The sequence below is a fragment of the Leucoraja erinacea genome, chromosome 17 (genome assembly GCF_028641065.1).
Source record: "Leucoraja erinacea ecotype New England chromosome 17, Leri_hhj_1, whole genome shotgun sequence".
Lineage (NCBI taxonomy): Eukaryota > Metazoa > Chordata > Chondrichthyes > Rajiformes > Rajidae > Leucoraja > Leucoraja erinaceus.
The window spans coordinates 18,168,559-18,194,000 of NC_073393.1; the positions used below are offsets into that span (position 1 = coordinate 18,168,559).

The 25,442-nt window shown below is 43.6% G+C and overlaps 1 protein-coding gene and 1 long non-coding RNA gene across 11 annotated transcripts in view; one reads left to right on the plus strand and one right to left on the minus strand.

Moving 5' to 3' along the window:
* Positions 1-10,393: 10,393 nt before the first annotated feature.
* On the minus strand, positions 10,394-18,492 carry LOC129705227 (uncharacterized). Of its 2 annotated transcripts, none has more exons than XR_008724866.1 (2): positions 17,738-18,492; positions 10,394-11,180 (listed from the first exon to the last, which is right to left on the minus strand). It is a non-coding gene; the product is annotated as an uncharacterized LOC129705227 (long non-coding RNA). The 2 variants fall into 2 exon arrangements; XR_008724867.1 differs by lacking the exon at positions 17,738-18,492 and adding an exon at positions 15,538-15,619.
* Positions 16,021-25,442, plus strand: part of mtss1lb (MTSS I-BAR domain containing 2b) — a 136,626-nt gene continuing 127,204 nt past the window's right edge. For 4 of the 9 annotated variants that reach the window (XM_055648702.1, XM_055648701.1, XM_055648703.1 and 1 more), the window contains exon 1: positions 16,023-16,720. In XM_055648702.1, coding sequence (XP_055504677.1) covers positions 16,649-16,720 — 72 coding nt within the window. In that variant the 5' untranslated portion in view covers positions 16,023-16,648. Of the gene's footprint in view, positions 16,721-25,442 lie in introns of all 9 variants that reach the window. The other 5 variants (XM_055648704.1, XM_055648707.1, XM_055648705.1 and 2 more) reach the window with 2 other exon arrangements.

The window sequence follows — 25,442 nt, forward strand, 5'->3', positions numbered from 1 at the left end:
CTTTTGCAAGTCAGGCTCACTCTCATTGGGATTCAGGAGCTGATAATGGCAGCTTCTCCCATTAGCTCCCTTGCTGTCGCTTCTGCCGGTGTCCTGTTTAAAGTTCTCTCTCTTTTGGGATATTCTTACTGCCAACTGTCATTTAATTCATAAATGCCCTCAGGTCTCTGAGCATCAATTCATCAAGGACCTTTATTTTATTAATACAGCAAGCTGTGTTCAGACAAGCTCTGCATGGAAGAATAATGAAGTCCAATTCAATAGTAACCCACAAATGAGAATGTTAGAAATAGAACAAGGTGTGGGCTTTTCAGGCCCTTTTAACTGCACTGCCTTTACATGAGCATGGCTGATCTTTTACCTCAGCACAGCCTTCTTTCATTACAGCCAATTCCCCCTCATCTAAATGTCCAGAGATCTACTCAGCCCTGTCGTGAATGTGACTTGAGTCCTCTTGAGCAGAGAATTTCAAAGATTCACAACCATCTGGATGAGGACATTTTCTTCCCAGCTGAGACCTGAATGACCACTTCCTTGTTTTATTGCCGTGACTCCAAGTTCTGGACTGCCAGTGGGGGAAACATTATCGCTGCATCTCCCCAATCATGCCTCGTATGTATTCTATATGTTTCAATGAGATAATCTCCAGGGGGTATAAAACTCAGTCGACTTAATCTCTCCTCATGGGGCTAATCGATCATCCAGCAACTAACTTGGTGAACTGTTGGTATCCTCCCTGTATCAAAATATATCCTTAGATTCTAGATTCAAGAGAGTTTATTGTCATGTGTACCAGATAGGACAATTAAATTCTTGCTTTGCTTCAGCACAACAGAATATAGTAGGCATAAATAAATACAGAACTGATCAGTGTGACCATATACCAATGAATATATATATATATATATATACATAAATAACAGATAAAGTGCAATGGGCTATTTAACGATCAGAGTTTTGTTTGAGTTGAGTTTAATAGCCTGATGGCTGTGGGGAAGTAGCTATTCCTGAACCTGGATGTTGCAGATTTCAAGCTCCTTAGCCAGTATGCACACAATATTCCGTACTCTTTATCCATAGGGATACTGCAGTGTGACATTTTTGCTCTTGCAGTCAAATCCTCTTGCATTAACACCCAATATTTGGTTTGCTTTTCTAATAGTTTACTGTACCTGCACATTAACGTTATGTGGTATTTGTGCAAGGACCCTTAGGTACTTCTGAACGGCAACACACTTCAACCTCTCCCAATTTAAATAAGGAATACTCTGCCATTATATTTTTCTACACCAAAGTGGATGATTTCACTTTTTTCCACATAATATACCATCTATCATGTCCTTGCCCATTTACTTGGCCTGCCCAAATCCCCTGAATCATTTCTGCATCCTCCTCACAACCCACTCTGACACCCACTTTATGCCATAAGCAAACCTGGAAATATTCAATTCAATTCAATTCTATTCAACTTTAATGTCATTGCACAAATACAAGTATGGGTACAACGAAATGCAGTTTAGCGTCAGTCCGTAGTAGTAGTGCAATATAGAAATAAAAATACAGAATAATCAAACAATGTGGACGGAGGGACTGGAGAAATCTATCGGCGGGACTCCGAGTTCAGCAATGTGATGGTATTATTGTAGAAGCTGTTCCTCATCCTACTAGTACGAGACCTGAGGCTCCTGTACCGCCTCCCTGATGGGAGGAGGGCAAACAGTCCATGGTTGGGGTGGGAGGGGTCTTTAATGATCTTCCCGGCCCGTCTCAGACACCGTTTTCGGTGTAGGGCATCCATGGCAGGGAGCGGGGCACCGATGATGTACTGCGCGGTTTTCACCACCCGTTGTAGTGCCTTCCTGTCCGCTACGGTGCAACTGCTGTACCATACCGTGAAGCAGGTGGTCAGGATGCTTTCGATGGTACAACGGTAAAAGTTGGTCAGGATCTGGGGGGACAGGTGAGCTTTCTTGAGCCTCCTCAGTTGCTGCGCCTTTTTGATCAGCTCGGAGGTGTTGAGGGACCAGGACAGATCCTCCGAAATGTGTACCCCAAGGAATTTGTAGTTGGAGACGCGCTCCACCTCAGTCCCATTTATATGGATGGGGGTATATCTGCCCCCTCTGATCTTCCTGAAGTTGACAATAATTTCCTTTGTCTTCTTGGAGTTGAGGACGAGGTTATTGTTGGCACACCAGGTTGTCAGGTGCTGGACCTCATCCCTGTAGGCTGACTCGTCGTTGTCACTGATCAGTCCTACCACCGTGGTGTCGTCAGCAAATTTAATGATGGCGTTGGATCCATTCTTAGGGATGCAGTCATGGGTGAAGAGAGAGTAGAGGAGAGGGCTGACCCATTTAACAGAACACCCAATGGGAATCAATGCAGCAATAAGCTTGCATGAGGACTGGAGGAGAAAAGGGAGACTAAGAAGACAAGAAAGACACGATGAATTGCAGATGCTGGAATCTTGAGCAAAGCACAAAATACTGGAGGAACTTAGTGGTGACAAAAATTGACAGATTCCTATTTACTTAAGAGAGTTAAATAATAGAGTAGAAATGTCCAAATGAAACTTGGATACAAACAGATATGCTCCAGTTAAATATTCCTACGAGTTGCAAACAAAATGCACAAAGGCTTTCAGTGGTGTTCTCACACACAAGCAGATATGTAATCTATCACCTGGGAGAGGTAAACAAAAATGTAGCATGCAACTTCTCATCATTATTGAAGATTGTAACAGTGAATTAATGGGGATTTTGTTCCCTTGCATTGTCTGATGGCAGCAATATTTGCAAGAGCCTTCATATATATGGGTGAGGGTAATAAATCTGAACAGTGCATTACAAACCTCTGGAAGATGATCTTCTACTTTTGTATAGCGAGAGCACGTGTGTCATTTGTGTGTATGTGTGTGATGGTCTATGATTGTATATGTGTGCATAGAGGGTGTCTTTAAGAGCTGGTTTATATCATATGGTATGATTGGGATATTTTAGTTGGGGGCTTGCCTTTGATAAAATATGTTCTGCTGATTGTTCTGGTTCTGTTACTTATCTAAGCAGCAACACAAACGAGTCCAGGAACTTCACAGTTGTATCAAGTTTGGGGTGTTGCTTTGAGGTGTTCTTTGGGCAGCAACATCACCAGAGTCCGAGTCCGGGGGGGGGGGGAGGGTAGGCAAAAGAGAAGATGAAACATGAGGATGGGAAGGCAATACTGTGACCATCACTGGGGTGATTTGGGAGCTCAGGATGCTTTGAGAGTCCATTGGCACCAGGAACTAAACCGGAGTTTACCTTCAGACCTAGAAAGCAAATGTGAAACAGTTTCCTGTGAGCCAGACAATGAATCATTGGGATTTCCAAATACTTTGAAAATGGATTATCACACTATTAATGCCCATGCCTTCACTTCAAAAATATTTGGAATGACATCTCACCTTTAGTTCGCTGTAAAATGATTCTGCTTTAATCAGAGAGAGAACAAAATGTTACATAATGTATGATTAAGGACCTCAGGGTGATAGCCTGTGGTTGGATTAGATTGATTCTGTTGTTGCTAATTAGCCCTGGGATATCTGTTAATCTGTTGGATGATCGCTTTTTCCCCCAAACCATACTGTTAGTAATCAACGTTATTGCCTTGTTTGGCTTCTTTCTGATATACTTCACACAGAGTCAAATAGAAACCAACTAAGAGGACCAACACAGTTTGCAATTCTGTTAACTCAGACAAATTAACCCAACTTTGTCATGGTAAGTTTAGATACATGTTTGGGAGTTTGCACAAGAAAAGCTGGGAATAATTATCTTTAAAACATGAGCAGTACAGCACAGGAATGGGCACCAGTGCACGATGTCTGTGCCAACAATGCCAATCCAAACTAATCCCATCTACCTGCATGTGATCTACATCCCTCCATCTACTGCCAGTTCATGTGCATGTCTAAATAATTCTTCAACGCAGTTATCATGTCTGCTTCCACCACCTCCCTTGGTAGTTCATTCCAATCACCCACACTTCCTGTGCGAATACACTTTCCTCGCAAAACTCCTCTCTCACCTTAAAGCTATCCTGAGGATGCAGTTCCTCAAATTTGCGTTTGGCCTCACTCTGACAATTGGGGCCTAGGACAGAAAGGTCAGAGTGTGACCATTCTGTCCTAGGCCTCCTCCATTGTCAGAGTGAGGCCAAATGCAAATTTGAGGAACTGCATCTCATATTTCGCTTGGGTAGCTTACAACCCAGAGGTATGACTTTTGATTTCTCTAACTTCAAGTAACCTTTGCATCCCTGTGTTCAAGAAGGAACTGCAGATGCTGGAAAATCGAAGGTAGACAAAAATGCTGGAGTACCCCCCCCCCCCCCCCTCTTTTTCCCTCGCCCCTGTCTCGCCTGAAGCTCCAGTAATCCCGGAACATTGAGCTGCTAGTCCTGCCCCTCCATTAACCAGGCTTCAGTCCCAGTTGCTCGTATCTATCTATGCCCAAAGCTCATCTGCCTTACCAGTCTGGCCCTTTGCATTAAAATATGTGCAGTTTAAACCAACCTTCTTTCCTCGCTCTCTGCCGCGTTCATCTGCCTATTCTGGCCACTAACCTCTCCCACACCACCCTCCATACCAACTTCTTGCCTCTCACGTGTCTCGGTCCTGCGTGAGATCCCACCTCCCTACCAATCTAGTTGAAACCCTCCCGTGTAGCATTAGCAAACCTTCCCGCTAGGATGTTGGTTCCCCCTCTGGTTTAGGTGCAACCCGTCCCTTTTATACACGTCACCCCTGCCCCGGAAGAGATCCCAATAATCAAGAAATCTGAATCCCCGCCCCCTGCACCAACTCCTCAGCCACATATTAATATCCTCAATCTTCCTATTCTTACCTTCACTAGCACGAGGTACTGGAAGCAAACCTGAGATCACTAACTACCCTGCCGGTCCTGCTTTTCAGTCTTCTGCCCAATTCTGGAAAATTCTTGTTGCAGAATCTCCTTCCTCTTCCTACCTATATCATTTATGCCAACATGCACAACCACCTCCGGCTGCTCCCCCTCACTCTTGAGGATGCCGTGCAGCCGCTCCAAGACGTCCTGGATCCAGGCACCAGGGAGGCAACAACCAGTCCTGGAGTCTCGCCTGCTGTCGCAGAATCTCCTGTTCGCACCGCTGACGATGGAGTCTCCCACCACTATGGCTCTGCCTGACGTCACTCTTCCCCATTGTGCCTCGGCACAAGGTTTGGAATCACAACCCTGGCTACCACTCAATCTTGTCGTGTGTTCCGCTCCCAAGCGGGGGTACCTGTTTTCAGTGATGACCCAATTCATGAGTAAATTCAGTCAGAAGAATAAGGCCTTTCAATTCAATTGTAAAACACTGGTTAATCGATACAGATTTAATATTGACCCCACTGGGAGAGAAGCACAATAACTGGTCATTTCACATCAATCCAGGAATTCAAACACACCTTTGAGGGAATTCAACTTCCATCCTTCAACAACCATTTCCTATCACTCACCTCTGATCCTGCTGGACTCTGCCTGGATACATAACTGAAACCATCAGTGGTCTCACTGCAAAGCTCATCCCTGCAGCGTAGAACCGATAAGGTCCCAGCTATGAACTGACCTTCAGATTATTGATGAAATATCGTTGACTAAATCAGATATTGCTTCTATATTGAGGATGTTATTTATGTTTCGTTTGACTGCTCTATCATGTGAACATAAATAATTCTATTGTTCCATTTTGAAGAAAAGTTGAAGGTTCCTTTTGGTTAAATCATCCCTCAGCTGTTAAGAAGTGTCTCGACCCGAAACGTCGCCTATTTCCTTCGCTCCATAGATGCTGCCTCACCCGCTGGGTTTCTCCAGCATTTTTGTCTACCTTCGATTTTCCAGCATTTGTTGTTCCTTCTTAAACACCTCAGCTGTTCATTGTTCGTTTATCTTGGTGGGAATTTCAGTCATAGTCATTAAGCTATACAGACTCAGGCCCTTTGGCTTACCATGTCCAAGACAACCAAGTTGGAATTCCGGATTAGTCCCATTTACCTGCATTTGACTTGTGTCCCTCTAAGCCCTTCCGATCAGTTTGCAACTTGCTTGCATATAATTAGTGACAGCATTTTTAAGTATTTCATTGGCTGCAAATTATTTTGGAAGTCAGGAAAGATTCAATATACTTTCATATTTCCATGCAACATATTCAGCCCATTGATCTGTACTAGCATTTTGAATATTCTTATCAGTCTCATTCCCGCAATTGCCTCATTACAATCTATTGTCACTCACATGTCCATTAATTTAATCGTGATTGTAACTGCACCAGGGCAATTTATCACGGGCAATTAACCTACCACCTCACATATCCTTGGGATGTGGGAGGAAACCAGAGAACTGCAAGAACCCATGTGGTCATGGAACACATGAAACCCCCACAGAATCATGATTGAACCCGGTCACTGGAGCATTGTTTCTTGAGATCCAGGACCAGAAGTTTTTTTTCCTTCTAGAGGCATTGGACAATCAAATTCAGCAAGACTTCATCTGCTGCAATAGATGGTGTCTCCACTTGAGAGCTGAAAGTAATGTCATACCTCTGCGGGATATCACCCTCACTGCTGAAAGCAGGTAATTCAATCCCACACCATTGTCATTCTCCAATATTTTAAGAGTAATCTCAATCTGATCATTTAAGATATCAATAGATTTAAACAGTGAATCAAATAATTATAACAAAATAATTGTTGGCCAACTTGCCTGGGAGATGAAGACTGGTGCAAACTAATTGCAACTGCTTTATCTATTGTTTAGCTGACATTTGATTCCTAACAGTATACCTCCACAGTGGAGGTGGAGTGGAGTTAGAGGAAGAGATGAGGGAAGGTGAATATTGTAGGCTCTTGTTCGGCATATTAAGGGATGGTTGTATCCCTATTCTGCTCTTCAGCACTGTACCCACATTTAAGTGTAGATTGGTGGAGATTGGTAAAAATATTGGTGTGACTGGGTGGGCCAAAGGGCCTGTTTCTGTGCTGTACCACTCTGTCTCTCTGACATCTAATACTCCAGTTGTTTCTCCAGATTAGATACAATAATATCCAGAAGAATAATATTTAATCACAGGACCATACTGCAAGCCCTCAGAGATGACTTTAATAATTCTCTCTTTATAGCAGTGGCTCAACACTTCCCATTAGCACCTTTGCTGATCAGTGAGTGATTTTTCTCCTCCCTTTATAACCATTAACCTCTTATGTCTGTTACAGTTACTCTGGCCTCTGGCCGGATAATCGTTACTGAATACATGCTGTGGGATTTGTTGTTAGCTTAACTTCCTGTGGTCGGGGCAGTGTAGGATATTGTGTCATGCAAATGTGTGTAAGCATTGTTCTCTCAACAGACAAGGGGAGAGCTATATAACTGCCAGGGATTTCTGGCACGTTCACAACATTGGAAGACAACATCCTGTATTTGCTTTCAGCTGCAGGGTGTGTGGAGAAGGAGCAGGGCATTTGATCCCAATTTTCATAGGTTGAAAGAACATTGAGCCTCCCAGTCCCGTGTGTTGAATAAACAATCAGTAGGCTTCCTCTACAAGGTAACAGGGATCAGGAGTTCCACACCTGGTTTCACTTCCACAATGAAAAACAGCCAACAGTACAATCACACTTGCTACCCCACCAAGGCTAGGTTTGACGCGAGGCTTTCTCAAATAAAAACCAGAAAATACTGGAAACACTCAGCAGGTCAAGCTGCATGTCTGGGAAGAGAAACAGAGTTAATGTTTCAGGTCAAAGACTTTTCGTTCTGGGCTTGCTGATTCAGATTTTTGCCAAAGACAGACACAAAAAGCTGGAGTAACTCAGCGGGCCATCTTTTGTGTCAATGTTTGGTGGGGTGAGGTTTATTGGGGGCGATTAGAGTCTGGATGCTGTAACACAATTAAACTTAACAAATAAGGTAGTGAGAGTTGCAAATGGTCAACGTTCTACCTCCTAGTATTTGAACAACAGATGAAAGACATGGAAGTTGGATGCCACTTACAACCAACTCTTTTTTTAATTGTCGTCAGGAAGCGAGGAAACGGCACAGGAAGGTTCCACAAATAGTAATACACGGTGAGTAGATTATCTGTGTGCAGAGGTGTTGGTTGGGAGATAGGTATGAGGCAGGATACATCTCTTGATCAGTTTCTGAACTCCATCCAGTGGAGCAGGCAGGGTATCGGCATAATCAACTGTGAAAGCTGGCACCAAGAGTGAACCATCTGACCCTTTGAGCCTTCTTCACCACTCATCCACCAACAAATCCGTTTTTTAACCTCAACATAATGATTCTTCCCCTATCCCAAAGCCCTTGATTCATTTAATATCCAGACACCTAATAATGTCTGTTTTAAATGAATTCAACGTCTGAGCCTCCACAGCCTTCTGGGCTAGAGAATTCCAAAGATTCACTCCTTTCCGAGTAAAGAAATTCTCCTCATCTCAGTCCTAAACAGCCGACTGTTTAAGCTAAGGTTGTGATTTTTATTTCTAGAAAGCTAGGCCAGAGGTAACATCCTCTCTACACCCACCCTGTCAAGCCCTAACAGAATTTTGTATGTTATGAGGAATTCTTTCTTCCAATACTGCAGTTCCGGTTTACTCAATTTAACCCTACAAAATACCTGACATTTCTGGAACCAGTCTGTGAATCTTTGCTGCATTCCCTCTATGATAAAATAAGTAAAATAAGAGAAATAATGCTCCAGGTGCAATCAAAAAGCTCCTTCGAATGGCAGTGAGACATCTTCTTCTACTTGAACCTTACATAATAAAGACCATCATACCTTTTGCCTTGCTAATCATTTGCTGCATCAGGTTGTGTAGAAGGACACCCAGATTGCTTTAAACATCGACATTTTCCAATTTCTCACCATTTACAATAAAATATTCTGCCCTTTTGTACCAGGGTGGATGACTTCTAATTACCACCTGCCATCTTCTAGGAAGTCTCTTAAGGTCCTCCTCTCCACTCACACTCACCTCATTTTGTATGTTATTAGGCCCTTGCAGACAAATTACAGAGCTAGATTACTTCCGCCCGATAGACCAGAGAAGGCATCAGCCGAAGACTCCATCTGAAACAGCTGAAAATTTGGACTCAAGTCTTTGGAGTGGTATTTGCACCCACAGCTTTGTGACGCAGAATTAAGTGTGCTTCCAACTGAGGCTGACTAACATGTAAAGAGTAAATGGAGGTGATTCGACCAAGCTATGAAATATTCCACTAAAGAATAGTTTACCAGTACAAATCACCAGTGGACAAGCATAAAATGAACAACTAAGTGGGGAACTAATGTTCTCCATGGAAACATGAATACTGCCACTGTTAATTCTGCCACTGCTGGAAATAAAGATGGGAGCAGTTTTAATTCAATTAATTAACTCTTCACTGTATCATCCCAAACTAGATATTCATTATGGTGTAGCGAAATGTTAAATAATTCTAGTGACATCATCAATAAGAAGTTAACACACAAAAATAGGCAAAAATCTGTTTGGCTAAACGTCGACATGGACGGATTAAATTTTGGGGTAGATTAAAAATGCCACCTGAGATACCTAAGGTGACATCTAAGTTTAACATCACCTGGAAATATTTCAAGAATGCTGATTTTGAAAACAAAAATGTATTTATATCCCAAAATACTAGTTGCCCCAAATAATTGGACATTGAGGGAAAAGTAGGAGCCTACAGAACATCTCATTTGTCCCTCAGCACATCTCATTTGGGAGAATTATCCCTGATGGTCTGTGCTGGATGGCAAAATGTACAATGGTCAAACACTGAGAGTCATGGGAGTGTGAAACAAACATCGGGGTAAGGTGTGAGTTGTGTGTCTCTTGCAATTCAAGCTTCAGGATGCGTGCTGGATATTTACATGAACATTTATATCGAATTTACCAATGGTGGCTCTTCAAAAGTCTGGATGGCCAAACTGTGTTGCTTCCTCCTATCCAGTTCAATCGAGCAATGTTCCCATTCTCTCAAATCTTTTCATCCTGCATGATGCCCATTACTTTACTCCTTCACCCAGGCACAACCACACCTCAATGCTAAGCATAGTTCTAATGCTAAAGAAAGACACAAAGTGCTGGAGTAACTCAGCGGGTCAGGCAGCATCTCTGGAGAAAAAGATGGGTGACCTTTTGGTTCGTGTCCCTTCTTCAGACTTCTTCAATGCCATCTATAAAACCCGCCGATTATGCCATTGTGGTGATGAGCCAGTGTACAGGAGAGATATAATGCATTTGTTTGAGTGGTGTTGCAACAATAATGTCTCACTCAACGTCAACAAGACCAGGAGTAAATGATTGACTGCAGAAAGGAGAAGCCGGGAAACAATGCACCAGTTTTTAATCACTGGGTCGGTGGTGGAGCTAGTTTGCAGTTTCAAATTCCTGGGCGTTAACATCTCAGATGGCCTGTCCTGGGCCCAGCATATAGATTAATCACAAAGAAGGTAAACCAAGGCATCTAATTTCTTGGAAGTTTAAAGAGATTCACTATGTCTCTGAATTTTTTTAATTTTTTTTTTAGTTTACACTTTATTTTGTAACTAATATACATCATGGAACAGCACTATAACAGTCCAATGTTCCGCATCTTTCATGACCGGCATCCAAAACATCTACATAAATTGTTGATCTTAGAGGAACAATTGTAAGCAGAAATGTCCAGAGTCCAGTTGCCAAGGAAGATTCAACATAGTCTGATCAGCACTGCATCATCGGCAGTTCACCTGGACCTCTGCCTCATCTTTCATCTTTTACGCTTCAATCTGTGCATACGCTTCTTCCTCCACTTGGCTCGCATCTTGTCAGGGACCTTAGACGCACGCCAGCTCTGAATACTCTAACAAACATCTACAGATGTACTGTAGAAAGAATCCTGACTGATTGGATAATGGCCTGATACAGCAATTCCAATGCACAGGAACGCAAGGATTAGCTCAGCCTGGTCCATCACAGGCACAGCCCTCCCCTCCATCGAAAGTATCCACATGAGGCACTGCAGAGCGGGTGAATCCTTGCCAGGGGTCACCAGAGAGGAGTGCTCCGATTGCTGGCCTGGTGACTTTGACATCATTTGCATAAAGGATCCCCACCATCCAGTCTTCTTTTCCATCTACAAATGGAAAGGATGTACAGAATCCTGAAGTCACACATTATCAGTTTACGAATAGCTACTTTTCTACAAATATCAGGTTCTTGAACCAACTTGCACAAACATGCTGCCTTGACAATAGAAAACTACAGTCCACCCCTTGTTTTTTCTATTTATGTTTTTGCACTAATGCCTTTTTTGGACAGTCTTCTCTCTTTTCAGAGATGTCTAATCTAAATGTAATTTGTTTTTGCGCATTTGACGATGTGCCTGTGATGCTGCTGCAAGATTTTTAATGTACCTGTACCTCACTGTACATGTGCAAATAACAATAAATTAGATTTGGTTGCAAACCCTTCATCAGAGCTGAGGACTAAAGAAGAGTTTTTGACTTGAAACCTGAACTTGGTTCTCTTGGCAATGAAAGGCTTGTCGAATTGAATTGGGAGAATCTCCACACTTTAACTGTTGGACCACTGTCAATCATCCAGCGAATGCATAGATTTATGCAATACTTATGTGGGTTGGAAGATAATATTTATTCATTGCAAATTTCACAAAAGCCAACGAGAATACTGTGTGCCTCTGTTCTGAGAGCTCTATGGAATGGCAGTTCTTACTTATTTTGTTGAAAATCCCTGATGCAGAATGAAGATGATCTTGTTTATAGAAATATGTTTGACGGATGCAAGCAAATGGGTTTCCTGTGCTAAAGCAGAAAGAAATTAGGAAACGTCATCAGAAGATACGAGAATTTGGCCCCAAAAAATGATTATTTTGCATTTGTTAATTAACGCTTCACTGCGAATTAAAGCTGAGTAGTCGGTGTGGACACCGTTGGATTCAGATGCAAGTGTTTGCGTACCTATGGCTAGTGGTCGGCATTGATTAGGGTGATCGCAATGGGAGGAATGAGGTATCTCATTCATGATGCTTGTGACTGGAATGGGCAAGAGAGCACAGCATGGGCAAATTGTGTCCAGGTGGGAACTCTGAACTTTGTCATCTCTCCTGCGGGACAGTTCATGTCTGAGCTTCAGCAATGATAATGAATAACTACAGGGGTGGCACGGTCGCACAGTGGTTAGTGCTGCTGCCTCCCAGATCCAGTAACCTGAATTCAATCCTGATTTGATATGCTGTTTATGTGGAGTTTGCAAGCTTCTCTCATGCTCCTGGATGCTCCGGCATCCCCTGATGTCCCAAACATGTTTTGGTGGGTTAATTGGCCACTACCAATTACGTAGCTGGTTTGGGTTAGGAGAATTGGGTGGGGGAGTTGATGAGAAAAAATAAGTTTGAAGAAGTAGGGAATGGGACTAATGTCTATGATAGCATTAGTATGGCACAGTCATTAATTGCCCAAGGGCCTGTTATTGTGCTGTGCTGTTTTATTTTCTGAATTAGAGGACATGAATATAAAATTGGGCATGTGTACATGCTTAGAGAAAAGACTCTCAAGGCATGGACAGAATGAAACTGTAAACTTACCACCACCTTTAATTCTTCTTCTTGATTATTGGTCTTCTTCCCGCTCCCCCTCCCCCCCCCCCCCCCCCCCCCCCCCCCCCCCCCCCATCAGTTTGAAGAAGGGACTCGACCAGAAACGTCACCTATTCCTTCACTCCATAGATGCTGCCTTACCCGCTGAGTTTTTCCTGCATTTTTGTCTAGCATTAACAACCTTTGATTAGCTCCTTATCAGTCTGAAGAAGGGTCTTGACCCGAAACTTCACCCATTCCTTCACCCCAGAGATGCTGCCTGTCCCGCTGAGTTACCGCAGCATTTTGTGTCTATCTTATTAAATTGGAGCTTGATAATAGCCGACTGGGATTGTGGGGACAAATATAATCAATACTGATTCTCAGATGGATTTGATAACTTTACCAAAGCACCGTTTCTTTATTTACAGCACCAGATTACTCTGCCTCAGTTCTTAGTAAGAACATCATTGCTAAATGCACTCACTCAATTTCTGTAAAGTATGTAATTGGCATCTTATTTGGGAGTTTTGGAGGAAGTTACAGATTTTAACCCAGTACTGCTGCGAATAGACAATAGACAATGGGTGCAGGAGGAGGGCATTCGGCCCTTTGAGCCAGCACCGCCATTCAATGTGATCATGGCTGATCATCCCCAATCAGTACCCCGTTCCTGCCTTCTCCCCATATTCCCTGACTCCGCTATTTTTAAGAGCCCTATCTAGCTCTCTCTTGAAAGAGAACCTGCCTCTGAGGCAGAGAATTCCATAGACTCACCACTGTGAGAAAAAGTGTTTCCTCGTCTCCGTTCTAAATGGCTTACTCCTTATTCTTAAATCTTGAATCTACCCAGAGCAATTTTGTTGTTAACTTTGAATGATATTCTTAACAATTTGTCCCGGGATTTAGGTAGACAACAACATTGTATCCCCTTGTTACTGTACATGCTCTGCCCTCAAACACAGGATAACATGTTGGAGGAAAGTACAAACAGAAACAGTAACATCTTGCTGTTCACCAAAAAAACTTTTAACCATGTAATAATTTGATAATCCAGGAAAAAGTGAGTTAAAATTTCACCATGGTGTTTTGCAAATTTGGATTAAAACAAATTTGGAAGTATCAGTAATTGACCTGAAATTACCATTCTGCATGTTATGAGGTGCTTCAAGAGGTTGGTTATGGCGCAAATCAACTCCTGACTCAGAAATGAGCTGGATTTGTTTCAATTTGCCTATTGTCACAACAGGTCAACAGCAGTTGCTATCTCACGGGCTCTCCACTCTCCTCTGGACCATCTAGATAACAGGACACAAATGGCCACATCAGGTAGAGGTACATAGTGCAGGTACATAGTACCTTGAAAATGGTATCACAGGTACTTAGGGTAGTCAAGCAGGCTTGGGGTACATTGGCCTTCATCAGTCAGAGTATCAAGTATAGATGTTGGGATGTTATGTTTCAACAGTAACATCTTGCTGTTCATCAAAAAACTTTAACAATGTAATACTTTGATAATCCAGGAAAAAGTGAGTTAAAATTTCACCATGGTGTTTTGCAAATTTGAATTAAAACTAATTTGGAAGTATCAGTAATTGACCTGAAATTACCATTCTGCATGTCACCTGGAAGTTAGGATGACAGACAGACAGATAGACAGACAGATAGATAGATATTTATTGAAGGGGGAGAGGGTTAATGACTTAGATGAAAGATCTTTGACTTCAACCATTCACTCTTTTTCTTTCCATCGATACTACCTGACCTGCTGAGAACATTTTCCATCAGTTGAAGAAACGAGTGGCTGCTAAATCACAACTGATTCATCAAAGTTTTCTTCCTAAAATTAGTAAATTGCCAATCTTATGTGGTCCACATCTGACATTAGTTTGGCATTGGAATGGTAGAATCTTAACTTCATCTATTATGTCCTCAATGGATCATCAGGTCATGTTAACAACCAGTGTGAGGCAGTTAAATGTCAGCACTATCCCAACCTACTGATATATATATTTCCCAACACAGATTTTTTTAAATCAACTATCTATGGCAAAAATATACTAGTATCTTAGGTAGATAGGACTGTTTGGTGAACTTTTGTAACTTAGTCAGCGTCAAAATGTGACAACACTTGTGTACTGCCTAGGCGAGGTCTGCTACATGATTTTATTGGGTTGTATGCAAAACACAGCATATCACTGCACCTTGGTACATGAGATGATAAAGTGTAATTAAATCAACATTTTATGACATTAAATGCCATAATATGGCATTTAAAGTTTCTCGATCTGTTTTAAGGCTTTACGGGGGTTTGAACACTTTTAAATATATTAGTGATTTGTCGCTTTGTATTTTGGGAATACGAGTGCCTGCATCAGATTATATGAAGATTGTTTACATGCCTATCCATGAAATGGCGTAACTGAACTCAGATAGACAATAAATAATTGTTGATCTGATCTACATCTTGATTACTTAGTGGAAATGTTTACCTGACATAAAGCTCCGGATAAGCGCCAGCGCCCAGCACCAGCACCAGCCCCAGGCCCCAGCCCCAGCACCAGCACCAGCCCCCAGCCCCAGCCCCAGCACCAGCCCCCAGCCCCAGCACCAGCCCCCAGCCCCCAGCCCCAGCCCCAGCCCCAGCCCCAGCACCAGCCCCCAGCGCCCAGCACCCACACCCAGCACCCAGCACCCAGCACCAGCACCCAGCACCAGCACCAGCACCCAGCACCAGCACCCAGCCCCAGCCCCAGCCCCCAGCCCCAGCCCCACAGCCCAGCACCAGCCCCCAGCACCAGCCCCCAGCACCAGCCCAGCCCAGCCCCCAGCACCAGCCCCAGCCCCAGCCAGCACCCCAGCACCCAGCACCCACCACCCCAGCCCCAGCTCTCACTGTGATTTATCACAGCTGCAGAGATCCAGGCCGCGGGCCCCGCCCCTCCCTCCTCGTCCACTGACGTCGGAGCCTCGCGGTCACGTGGCCCACCAGCGCCCCTGTGGGGGCGGGGCCAGAGCCCCGGCGCGTCCAATCAGCAACGGCTGATTGTGCTAATTTTTATATATATATATTTACTTATTTTTTTTGAATAAAAGTATTTGTATAATTTAAATAAAGTGGGACCGCCCCGCCAGAGCCCATACATCCAGTGGAACCGCACAATCCGAGCGCACGGGTCCAGTGAGACCGCATCGCCAGTGGGACCGCCCCGCCAGAGCGAGCACCAATCCAGTGGGACCGCCCGCCAGAGTGCGCGCGCACACATCCAGTGGGACCACGCTGCCAGAGCGCGCGCACATCCAGTGGGACCACGCTGCCAGAGCGCGCGCACATCCAGGGGGACTGCCCCGCCAGCGCGCACACATCCAGTGGGACCGCCCGCCAGAGCGTGCACACATCCAGTGGGACTGCCCCGCCAGAGTGCGCGCACATCCAGTGGGACTGCCCCGCCAGAGCGCGTACACATCCACTGCAACCGCATCCTCGAGGAGCTCCATTCCCTGCCGATCACACACACTCCCTCATCCCGCTCCCTCTAGTCCCCGGACTCCGTCTTTTATTTCTATCCTCCCCCTCCTCCTCTCTTTTCCTTCTGTTTTAGAGAAGTCATGTCTGCGGAAAATCATCAACTGCCTCTGGGATTAACCGAGTTGTGAAAGTGATTAAAAATAAATCAGCGCGACGAGAGAAAGGGAAAGAGAGAGAGAAAGGGGGAGAGAGCGAGAGCTTTCATTATAAGCGGCAGAGCCCAGGAGCCCGAGTGACGAGGGGGAGAGACGGCGCAGAGTGAGCGCCCTCCCCCCGCTCACTCCCAGCGCTCACTCCCAGCAGCCGCGCTCCGCACAGCACTGTCCCTGCCTGCCCGCCTGCCCGCTCTCCCTCCTCATATTTGGTGTTTGTCTTATTAACCATCTGATCGCGTGGAGAAGGAGCGGAGGCGTTCAGAGGTGAACTGAATTCGCTTGGGTGCTTTTTTCCCCCTTTCTGCTGCTTTGGATGTACAAAGATGGAGACGGGCATGGATAAGGAATGCGGAGCCCTCGGTGGGCTCTTCCAGGCTGTCATCAATGATATGAAGGTAAGGTTGGTTGGCTCGGCCGCCCCGACCATTTAATAGCAGAATTGGCAACAAATAAATGAAATCGCTCGCCCCGGCGTTATTTAAAAATGAAAGCTGTCCTCCATGCAAACGGAGCGAGCGTTTTCTCACCCCGAGCTGTGGTGCAAGTGAATGGGGAGGGAATTGTAGGTTAATGTAAATAAAACGTGTCTTGCATTGTAGCGATCAACGAGGCACTACATTTTCTTTCTGCAATCTAGACTGGTATATCGGCTGGGTTTTTTGTGTGTGTGTGTGTGGAGGAATAAGAGATTTGATTTTGTGAATGCTATTACTACTGGATGGATGTAGAGTATTGTGGTGGAGCCGGGTTACAGATTGCAAAGATCGGTGAGCGCCCGGAGCAATGAAAGCAAAATAGTGCTTGTTGGAGGGACAATATATTCTGCCTGTGTGCGTGTATGTGAGGGCAGCTGCTGGAACGGGAGGAGAGAGCGAGGGAATGCGGGCTGTTACACTGCACTGTTGGTGTAACAAATTCAGGGGAGGAGGTGTATTTCACTCTGTGTTACTGTCACTACGTGGGTTTGGAGTGTGTCTGAATTAAATATCGATTTGTGGGCCGGTTAATATATTAACATTTCGACTGATCGATGAAATTTTGTTTGGAGAGTGGGCGGAGCAATCTTAAAATACGGCTTCTTGCACCCTCTCTTCCCCAGAAAAATACAAGTATTGCAGGTCGCTGTTATGAGATATTTCGGACGGCGGGGGAATCCAGACGTGGTCTGGTTCAGTCACCGGCATGTTTATAAAAGACTCAACAAAGATGACAAAATATAAATTAATTTTAAGATGTCTCCCCAACCGAAAAAAAGGCTTGGAGTTGGGTTCAGAGCAATTTTATCTGCAGCTAATAGAGATGATCATGTGTTATTTTGTTCTCAGGAATTGACCTAATACTTCGCAGCTACCTGTTATTTTAAGATTAGTTTTGTTTAAAAATGGAGGCCTTTTCACTGCTGCACCCCTTACCTGGGATTTGACGAACTCGGTTACTCGGATAACAAAGAGACGGCAATGATTTCACTTTTTTTTGCAGAAGCGTGCCTGAGAGGAAACAGTACCCTTTAAACTGACCTTGGCACGCAGTGGCTCGTTTTGTTGCTCCAAGACAACTATGCCCTATATTCCTGGCAAAGCCACCTTTCGGACTATTGACAGGATTGTGGAATTAACAAAAAAAAAGGCCATTTCAGTACGGAGGGCATCCTTGTTGCCAAGTGACCATTCTCTGTTCAGTTTTGGACAAGGCAGAATTTGAGACTCCTGTACTTACAGGGTAACAGTCAGATTTTGCACAAAAAAAGACTCTTGCCTGCTCTCCTGAACCAAAACGTTATGGATTCTGCCCTTCCAATTTTGGGGTTGTTTGAATGCGTACGTAAAGGGGTCACAGCTTAAGGATAAGGGGGAAATCCTTTAAAACCGAGATGAGAAGAACTTTTTTCACACAGAGAGTGGTGAATCTCTGGAACTCTCTGCCACAGAGGGTAGTTGAGGCCAGTTCATTGGCTATATTTAAGAGGGAGTTAGATGTGGCCCTTGTGGCTAAGGGGATCAGGGGGTATGGAGAGAAGGCAGGTACGGGATACTGAGTTGGATGATCAGCCATGATCATATCGAATGGCGGTGCAGGCTCGAAGGGCCGAATGGCCTACTCCTGCACCTAATTTCTATGTTTCTAAAGCTGCAGTAGGGTAGAATGTGTGTGTTTGAGTGCCACTGAGTAATATTGGTGGATACATATGAATAATGTGAGAGTAGACACAAAAATCTGGAGTAATGCAGCGGGAAAGACAGCATCTCTGGAGAGAAGGAATGGGTGACCCGAAACATCACCCATTCCTTCTCTCCAGAGATGCTGTCTGTCCTGCTGAGTTACTCCAGTTTTTTATGTCTATTTTTAGTTTAAACCAACATCTGCAGATCCTTCTTACATATAATGTGAGAATGTCAGGCAGAGAGATTAATGCATGAGGTGCTGTGGTGGTAAGCATGGGCCTGTCACAATAACATTAGATTCCAGAAGTACAAAATTGCAACTGTGTAACCAGGCAGCATTATAGTGTTGTACTACTGTTCAGTACTAATGTTGCTACCATTACCATTGCATTACTGTACAGTACTAGTGTTGCACTACTGTGATTATGATAATTGTAGTGTTGACAAGTGCAGGATTGATACGGAAGTTGTTAACAATGACAATATTTTGTGGTAATGATAATTTGAACCCTATGCAGTGTTTTGGCAAAACATCACATTTTTCCCATCCTCTAATTGTCCTTGAGAAGTGGGGAGTGAGCCACCTTGATCTGCAGCAGTCTTTCTGATGAATGTGCTCCCACAGTGCAGTAGGAGAAAGAGTTCCAGGACAAGGACCCGGGAGGGGATGGGGGGGGGGAGGGCAACATACTTTCAAGTCAGGATGCTGTAACAAAGGATTTAAATGCAAGCAAAGCGACATCTTGTTGCAATTATGCAAGGCCCTGCTGAGACAACATCTGGAATATTACGTACAGGTCTGGTCTCCCTTTCCAAGGAATTTATACTTGTAATAAAGGAAGTACAGCAAACACTCTTTGACCAGGTGGGTAGATCTTTGAAGATCTAACTAGAGTTATTTTTTCTAGCCAGGGTGTCCAGTGCTAAGGTCACAGTCAGCATTCAATCCAGAGGCAAAGAGAAATGTCTTCATCCTAGGAGGTGGTGAATCTTTAGAATCCCCTCCCCCAGACGTTGTGGAGGCTCAGTTGTTGAGTCCATTATAGAGGGAGATCAAGAGATCTTTGGATATTAAGGGAATCATGGGATTTGGGATGAGGCAGAGTCAGGGAAAGCATCACTGAGGAAATAAAATCAACCACGGTTATACGGTGAAGCAGCATGATGGGCTGAATGGCCTGCTTCTGGTTATGATGTTTTACGACTGAGGTCAGGGACATTAGTGGACAGGATGCATTGTGCACTGCTGCTGACAAAGGGTATCAGTCGCATTGGATTTGCCCTTCATCTCGTGATTTCAGGTAATGTTAAGCAACATTGAGTAGATGCCAGTATTGCAACTGTTTATGTGAGTTAGGTTAGGGAAGCAGCTAGTTCTGGTGCATAGGTCTTCAGCACCGCAGATGAATGTCGTCTTCACCTTTCACCTTTGTTGTACTCCCAGCCATCTCTTGATTTTGCTTGGTGAATCAAATTGGCTGGAGGTGGTTTCTGTGATGGCGGGTGTGCAGGAGGAAGTTGAGATTGATCATCCAGTTTGTACTTCAGGCAGTTGGTTATAAATGCTTCAGCCTTGCCTTTAGCTCTCACGTGCTGGGCACCTCCATCACCAGAGTGCACTTTGGTCCACCTCCTCCTGCGCTCAGTTTAATTCTACAACAATTCACGCCTCTGGGGCAGAACTGCAACACTTTGATCTGATTCATTGGCTGTGAGATCACATTGTCATGTCAGTTTTAAGCTGTACAGTAGATGTTGATGAGAATTGTATAGGAAGGAACTGCAGATGCTGGTTTACACTGAAGGTAGACAATGATTGAGTAACTCAGTGGGACAGGCAACATCTCTGAAGAGAAGGAATGGGTGATGTTTTGGGTCGAGACCCTTCAGACTGAGTCTGAAGAAGGGTCTCGATGAAAATTATAGCTTCACTACACTTGCACCTCAATTTTGCCCACACCTGTCGCTGTCCATGCTTGCGCTGCTGAGTCCGTATGGAATCAGGGTATCCTCAGATTTGACGGCTTGAGTGAGGAACATGCCATACCGTTAACTTTCGGTGTCATGTTAATCATCAAGCATATAAACAAATAATTTGTCACATTGACTTTGTAGAAAAAATTCAACAATGAAATGGTGATATTTGCTTTTGCACTCCCTTCATCTCTAAAGTAGTCATAAAGTTATACAGCCCAGAAATGGACCCTTTGTCCCAACTCGTCCATGCCAATCCTGATATGTGTCTATGCTTATCCCATTTGCCTGCATTAGGCCTTTATCCCTCTATTCCTTTCCTCTCAAAGTTTCTGTCCAAGTGTATTTAAAATGTTGTAATTGTATCTGCCTCTACCACCTGCACTAGCAGTTTATTCCAGAAAACTACTGCATTCTGTGTGGGGAAAAATGTCCGTTAGAACTACTTAACTTTCTACTCTCTCACTTTAAACCTGTGCAACCCACCTCTAGTTTTAGACTCCCCTACCCTAAGAAAAAGACTAACTATCAACTCTATCTATGCCCATCATAATCTTCTAAACTATATAGTCATCCTCAGCTTCCCATATTTCAGTGAGAATAAATCCACCCTATCCAGTCTCTACTTGAAGCCCTTGAAGTTTAAGAATTTCTAATGTATATCTCATGAAGGTTTAAATAGTTGAATTACTCTTGCTGCTGCATTATTTCTTTGTGCTCCCTTTTACACCATCCCCGTGCACTCCTCCACTTTAACCTGATTCCCCACAACCTCTTCACCCCTGAGAAGATCAAGAGCAATAATATAGTTGGAACACCAGCCTCTCAAGGTTCCCACCATTTCTGTTCTCTTCTTCCATCATCTTTGAATCAAAATCTTGGAATTCCCTCCCTAACACCATTTGTTGGAGTAGATTCACTTTGTGGAATTTAGCTGTTTAAGAAAGACAACTCTGGGGACAAGTAGATAGGGATAGGCAACAAACGTTGGTATTCGCTTTACAATAATGTTTCTTTTTTTTTTTTTTTTAAGTCATGGTTTGTTTGGTAGCAAATTTCTAGGGAAAACATTTAATGATGTTGACCGTGGTCAATCAGAGACTTGGAGATGGTTGACTCGTTTGACTGTGTCGAGTACCAGGGAAGGATGCCAGGGATTTATGGCTGTTCCACACACAGTCTGGAGCAGGATGTGAAGAAAGTTAAACATTGTGCTCTTTGTTGTAGTTGCTTTGGCAGTATAAAAGTCAGATTAGAGGCTTGCTTTGTTAATATTTATTTCTGTGATGAGTGTATTACTACCCATCCCTAATTGCCATTGAGAAGGTGGTGGTGATATATGCTTACATATATCACAAACAATGAAAGACCAGCACTACTTCCTTTAGGCTGTACTAGCATTGGAAAGGGTTCAGAGGAAGTTTCCAAAAATGATCCTGGGGATGATTAAGGTTAACGTATTAGGAGCATTTGATGGTTTTGGGCATGTATTTACTGAAATTTAGAAGGATGTGGGGAGATCTCATGGAAAATTACTGAATAATGAAAGACCTAGATAGAATGGATGTGGAAAGGATATTTCCAGTGGTGGGAGAGTCTAGGTGCAGTGCAGTCTCAGAATAAAAGGACATACCTTTAGAATGGAGATGAGATGGAATTTCTTTAGCCAGACGGTGGTGAATCTGTGGAATTCATTGCCACAGACGGCTATGAAGGCCAAGTCATTAGATATTTCTAAAGCAGAGATTGATAGGCTTATGATTAGTAAGCACATCCAAGGTTATAAGGAGTAGGCAGGAGAATGGGGTTGAGAGAGAAAAATAGATCAGCCATGATTGTTGGTGGAGCAGACTCAATGAGCCGAATGGCCTAATTCTGCTCCTATGTCTTTTAACTCCATTGGTGACAGACTTCCAACTAGAATAACAGCCACTACAACCCTTGTTGTCTTTGAGTAAAGTGGTTCTGAATCCAAAAAAAAGTCATTGAATCCCATGTATCTTAATCTTTTGGATCAGCCTACCAAGAGGGACTTTATCAGATGACTTACTAAAATCCATGTAGACAACATCCATCGCCCAATGCTCGTCAATCACCTTCATTGTCTCCTTTAAAAATGTGATCACATTCGCAAGACATGACCTGCTGCCTGTCTCTAATGTGCGCATTCTTTTCCTTTTGACAGTAAACCCTATCCTGAAGAATCCTCCCCAAAAGCTTCCCAACCACTGACTCGTGGCTCGCCACCATGTATTTTCCCAGATTATTTCTACTATCCTTCTTAAACATATGAACAACATTGATTAGCTACCCTCCAGTTATCTGGGACTTCGCCTGTGGCTGAAGAACATCTTCGTTAAAGCCGCTGCAATTTCCTCTGTTGCCTCTTTCAATAACCTGGGATGGATCCTGACAGGCCCAGGGGATTTATCTACCTTAATATTCTTCAAGAGACCTAACACCACCACCTTCTTGATCTCAAACTGCCCTAGCACATTAGTATTACACACACATGTCTCGTTCGCTTCCTATATCTTTCTCTTTGGTAAATACTGATGCAAAGTACTCGTTTAGTACCTTGCCTATATCTATGACTCCAAGCATCAATTCCCTTGAACGGTCCTGCCTTCTCTCTGGTTACCCACTTGTTGATTTATCTATGTAGCTATGAAAAGCTTTGGGATTTTCTTTCATCTCTTCCACCAATTACATTTCATGGCACCTTTCTGCCCTTCTATGGCCAAGCTTAAATTCTTTGCTGCTTGCTTTATATTCATCAACACCCCATCTGATTTTATCTTTCTAAACTTTACATATGCTTTTTGGCCAGATTTACAATCTCTCTCGTCATCCAATTCCTTACCATGCCATCCTTATCCTTCCTCCTTTACTGAAACATGCCAGTCCAGAACTCTGATTAACTGGTCCTTTCCCATATATCAGTTGTGGACTTGACAATAGATAATAGGTGCAGGAGTAGGCCATATGGCCCTTCAAGCCAGCACCGCCACTCAATGTGATCATGGCTGATCATCCACAATCAGTACCCCGTTCCTGCCTTCTCCCCATATCCCCTGACCCTATCTTCAAGAGCTCTATCTAGCTATCTCTTGAAAGTTCACAGAATTCTTTATTGATTTGTCCAATAAAGTGTGGACTATTATCTGAGCTAAGTCGGATGGGAATACCGAATCTAGGGACAATTTTTCTCATTAGCACCTTGACAACAGTAGCCGCTTTGTTGTCAAGGTTTGGGTAGGCTTCAATCCACCTGCTGAATACATCGACTATGACAAGAATGTATTTGTATCATTGACATATTTCTAATTCAATATAGTCCATTTGCAATGTCTCAAAATAACCCATGGGCAATGGTGTTTTTCCTACTTCACATCCTATTCCTTTCCCTGGATTGTATTGCTGGTTTAGACCAGGCAATTACTGCTCACCTTTTGAGCAAAAGATTGTAGTTTTGGATACCACCAAGTAGCTAGTAGAGTGCCCCCTACTGCTCTTGCACCACAATGGGTTGCATAGTGCATACACTCAATAACCCAATGAGGCTGTCATACAAATTTGCCCTGCTGGAGTGGTCCACAGCCCAGTCATACAATCCAGTACACATCCTAGTTGTCTCCATTTCTCTTTATCTCCTTCAGTAGCCTCTTCTTGTAATCGAACGATTACTTGGATGGTCGGTATCAGTTTCTCCAAGGGGGACTTTCAGTCTGCCTCATCATTCTAGGTACCACCACCTTGCGTTCCCATGATACATTTTTAACTACTAAATCGGCATTACGATTTCCGATGTCTACTGGGGTCTGTCCTTTAGTATGGGAGCTACATTTCATTACAGAGATTTATCTGGGTAGCATTAAGGACTTCAATAAATTTATCACCAATTGTTTGTGTGATAATTGGGTTCCTGCAGAAGTTAGAAATCCCCTATTTTTCCATAATTGTCCGAAATCATACACCATCCCAAATGCATATCGAGAATCAGTGTAAATGTTTAGTTTTAGATCTTTCCCGATAATACTGGCCCTAATTAAAGGAATAATTCAGCTTGTGCTGAATAGGGTGAATCAAAAGCAGCTGCTTCTACAATTTCCATCCTTTGATTAATAATTGCATACCCAGACAATCTCTCACCCCGTGGTCAAGTGGATAACCTACCGTCCACATATAATGTGATGTCGGGGTCTTCCATGTGTACATCCCTCAAGTCCTCTCTCACTGATGTCTCCTCCTCTATTACAAATAGACAGTCGTGTCCTGCTTCTGCTGGCTCTTCTGGGGGTGAAATAAGAAAAGACGCTGGGTTAATTAATGTACAGTGTTTAAACTGTAATTTCGGATTGTTTAGCAGGTAGATCTCGTACTAATTTTGGCGGGCCATTGTCAAATGCTGGGTTTGGAGCTACCCCAACAATGGCGACACCGAATGTGAACTGTACACTACAATTTCCTGCTGGCGTGTCAAATTAGCAGCTGATTGTAGACTATTGTAAATTGCAGTTAAGATTTGAATGCAAAGAGGATGTCCTCTAGCTACTAGATCTAATTTGGAGAAGTAATATGCAACTGGCCCATGTCTATCCCTATGCTTTTGCGTTAATACTGGTGGAACAATCAGATAGAATTGTACAATACAGCTGGAAGGGACGATTGTATAATGGCCTTCCCAATGCCCAGGGCTTGCATCAAAGATCTTTTCAAGTTCTCAAAGCTTCCTGTGCCTCTATTGTCAGTTTAAATTCACCCTCCTTGCTGGTATAGGGTGTTAGCTCCTTGGTTTCTAGAGCTATATTTGGAATCCAGCGTCTGCAATAATTGACCATGCTAAGCCATTGCCTCATTTGTTTGGCTTCTTTTGGGACTGAAAATTTGCAAATAGGTGCGAGTCTGCTCTTCTCAAAATTGATTTCGATGGCCGAAATTATAATCCCTAGAAATTTTACTCCTTAGCTGCCAGTACTTT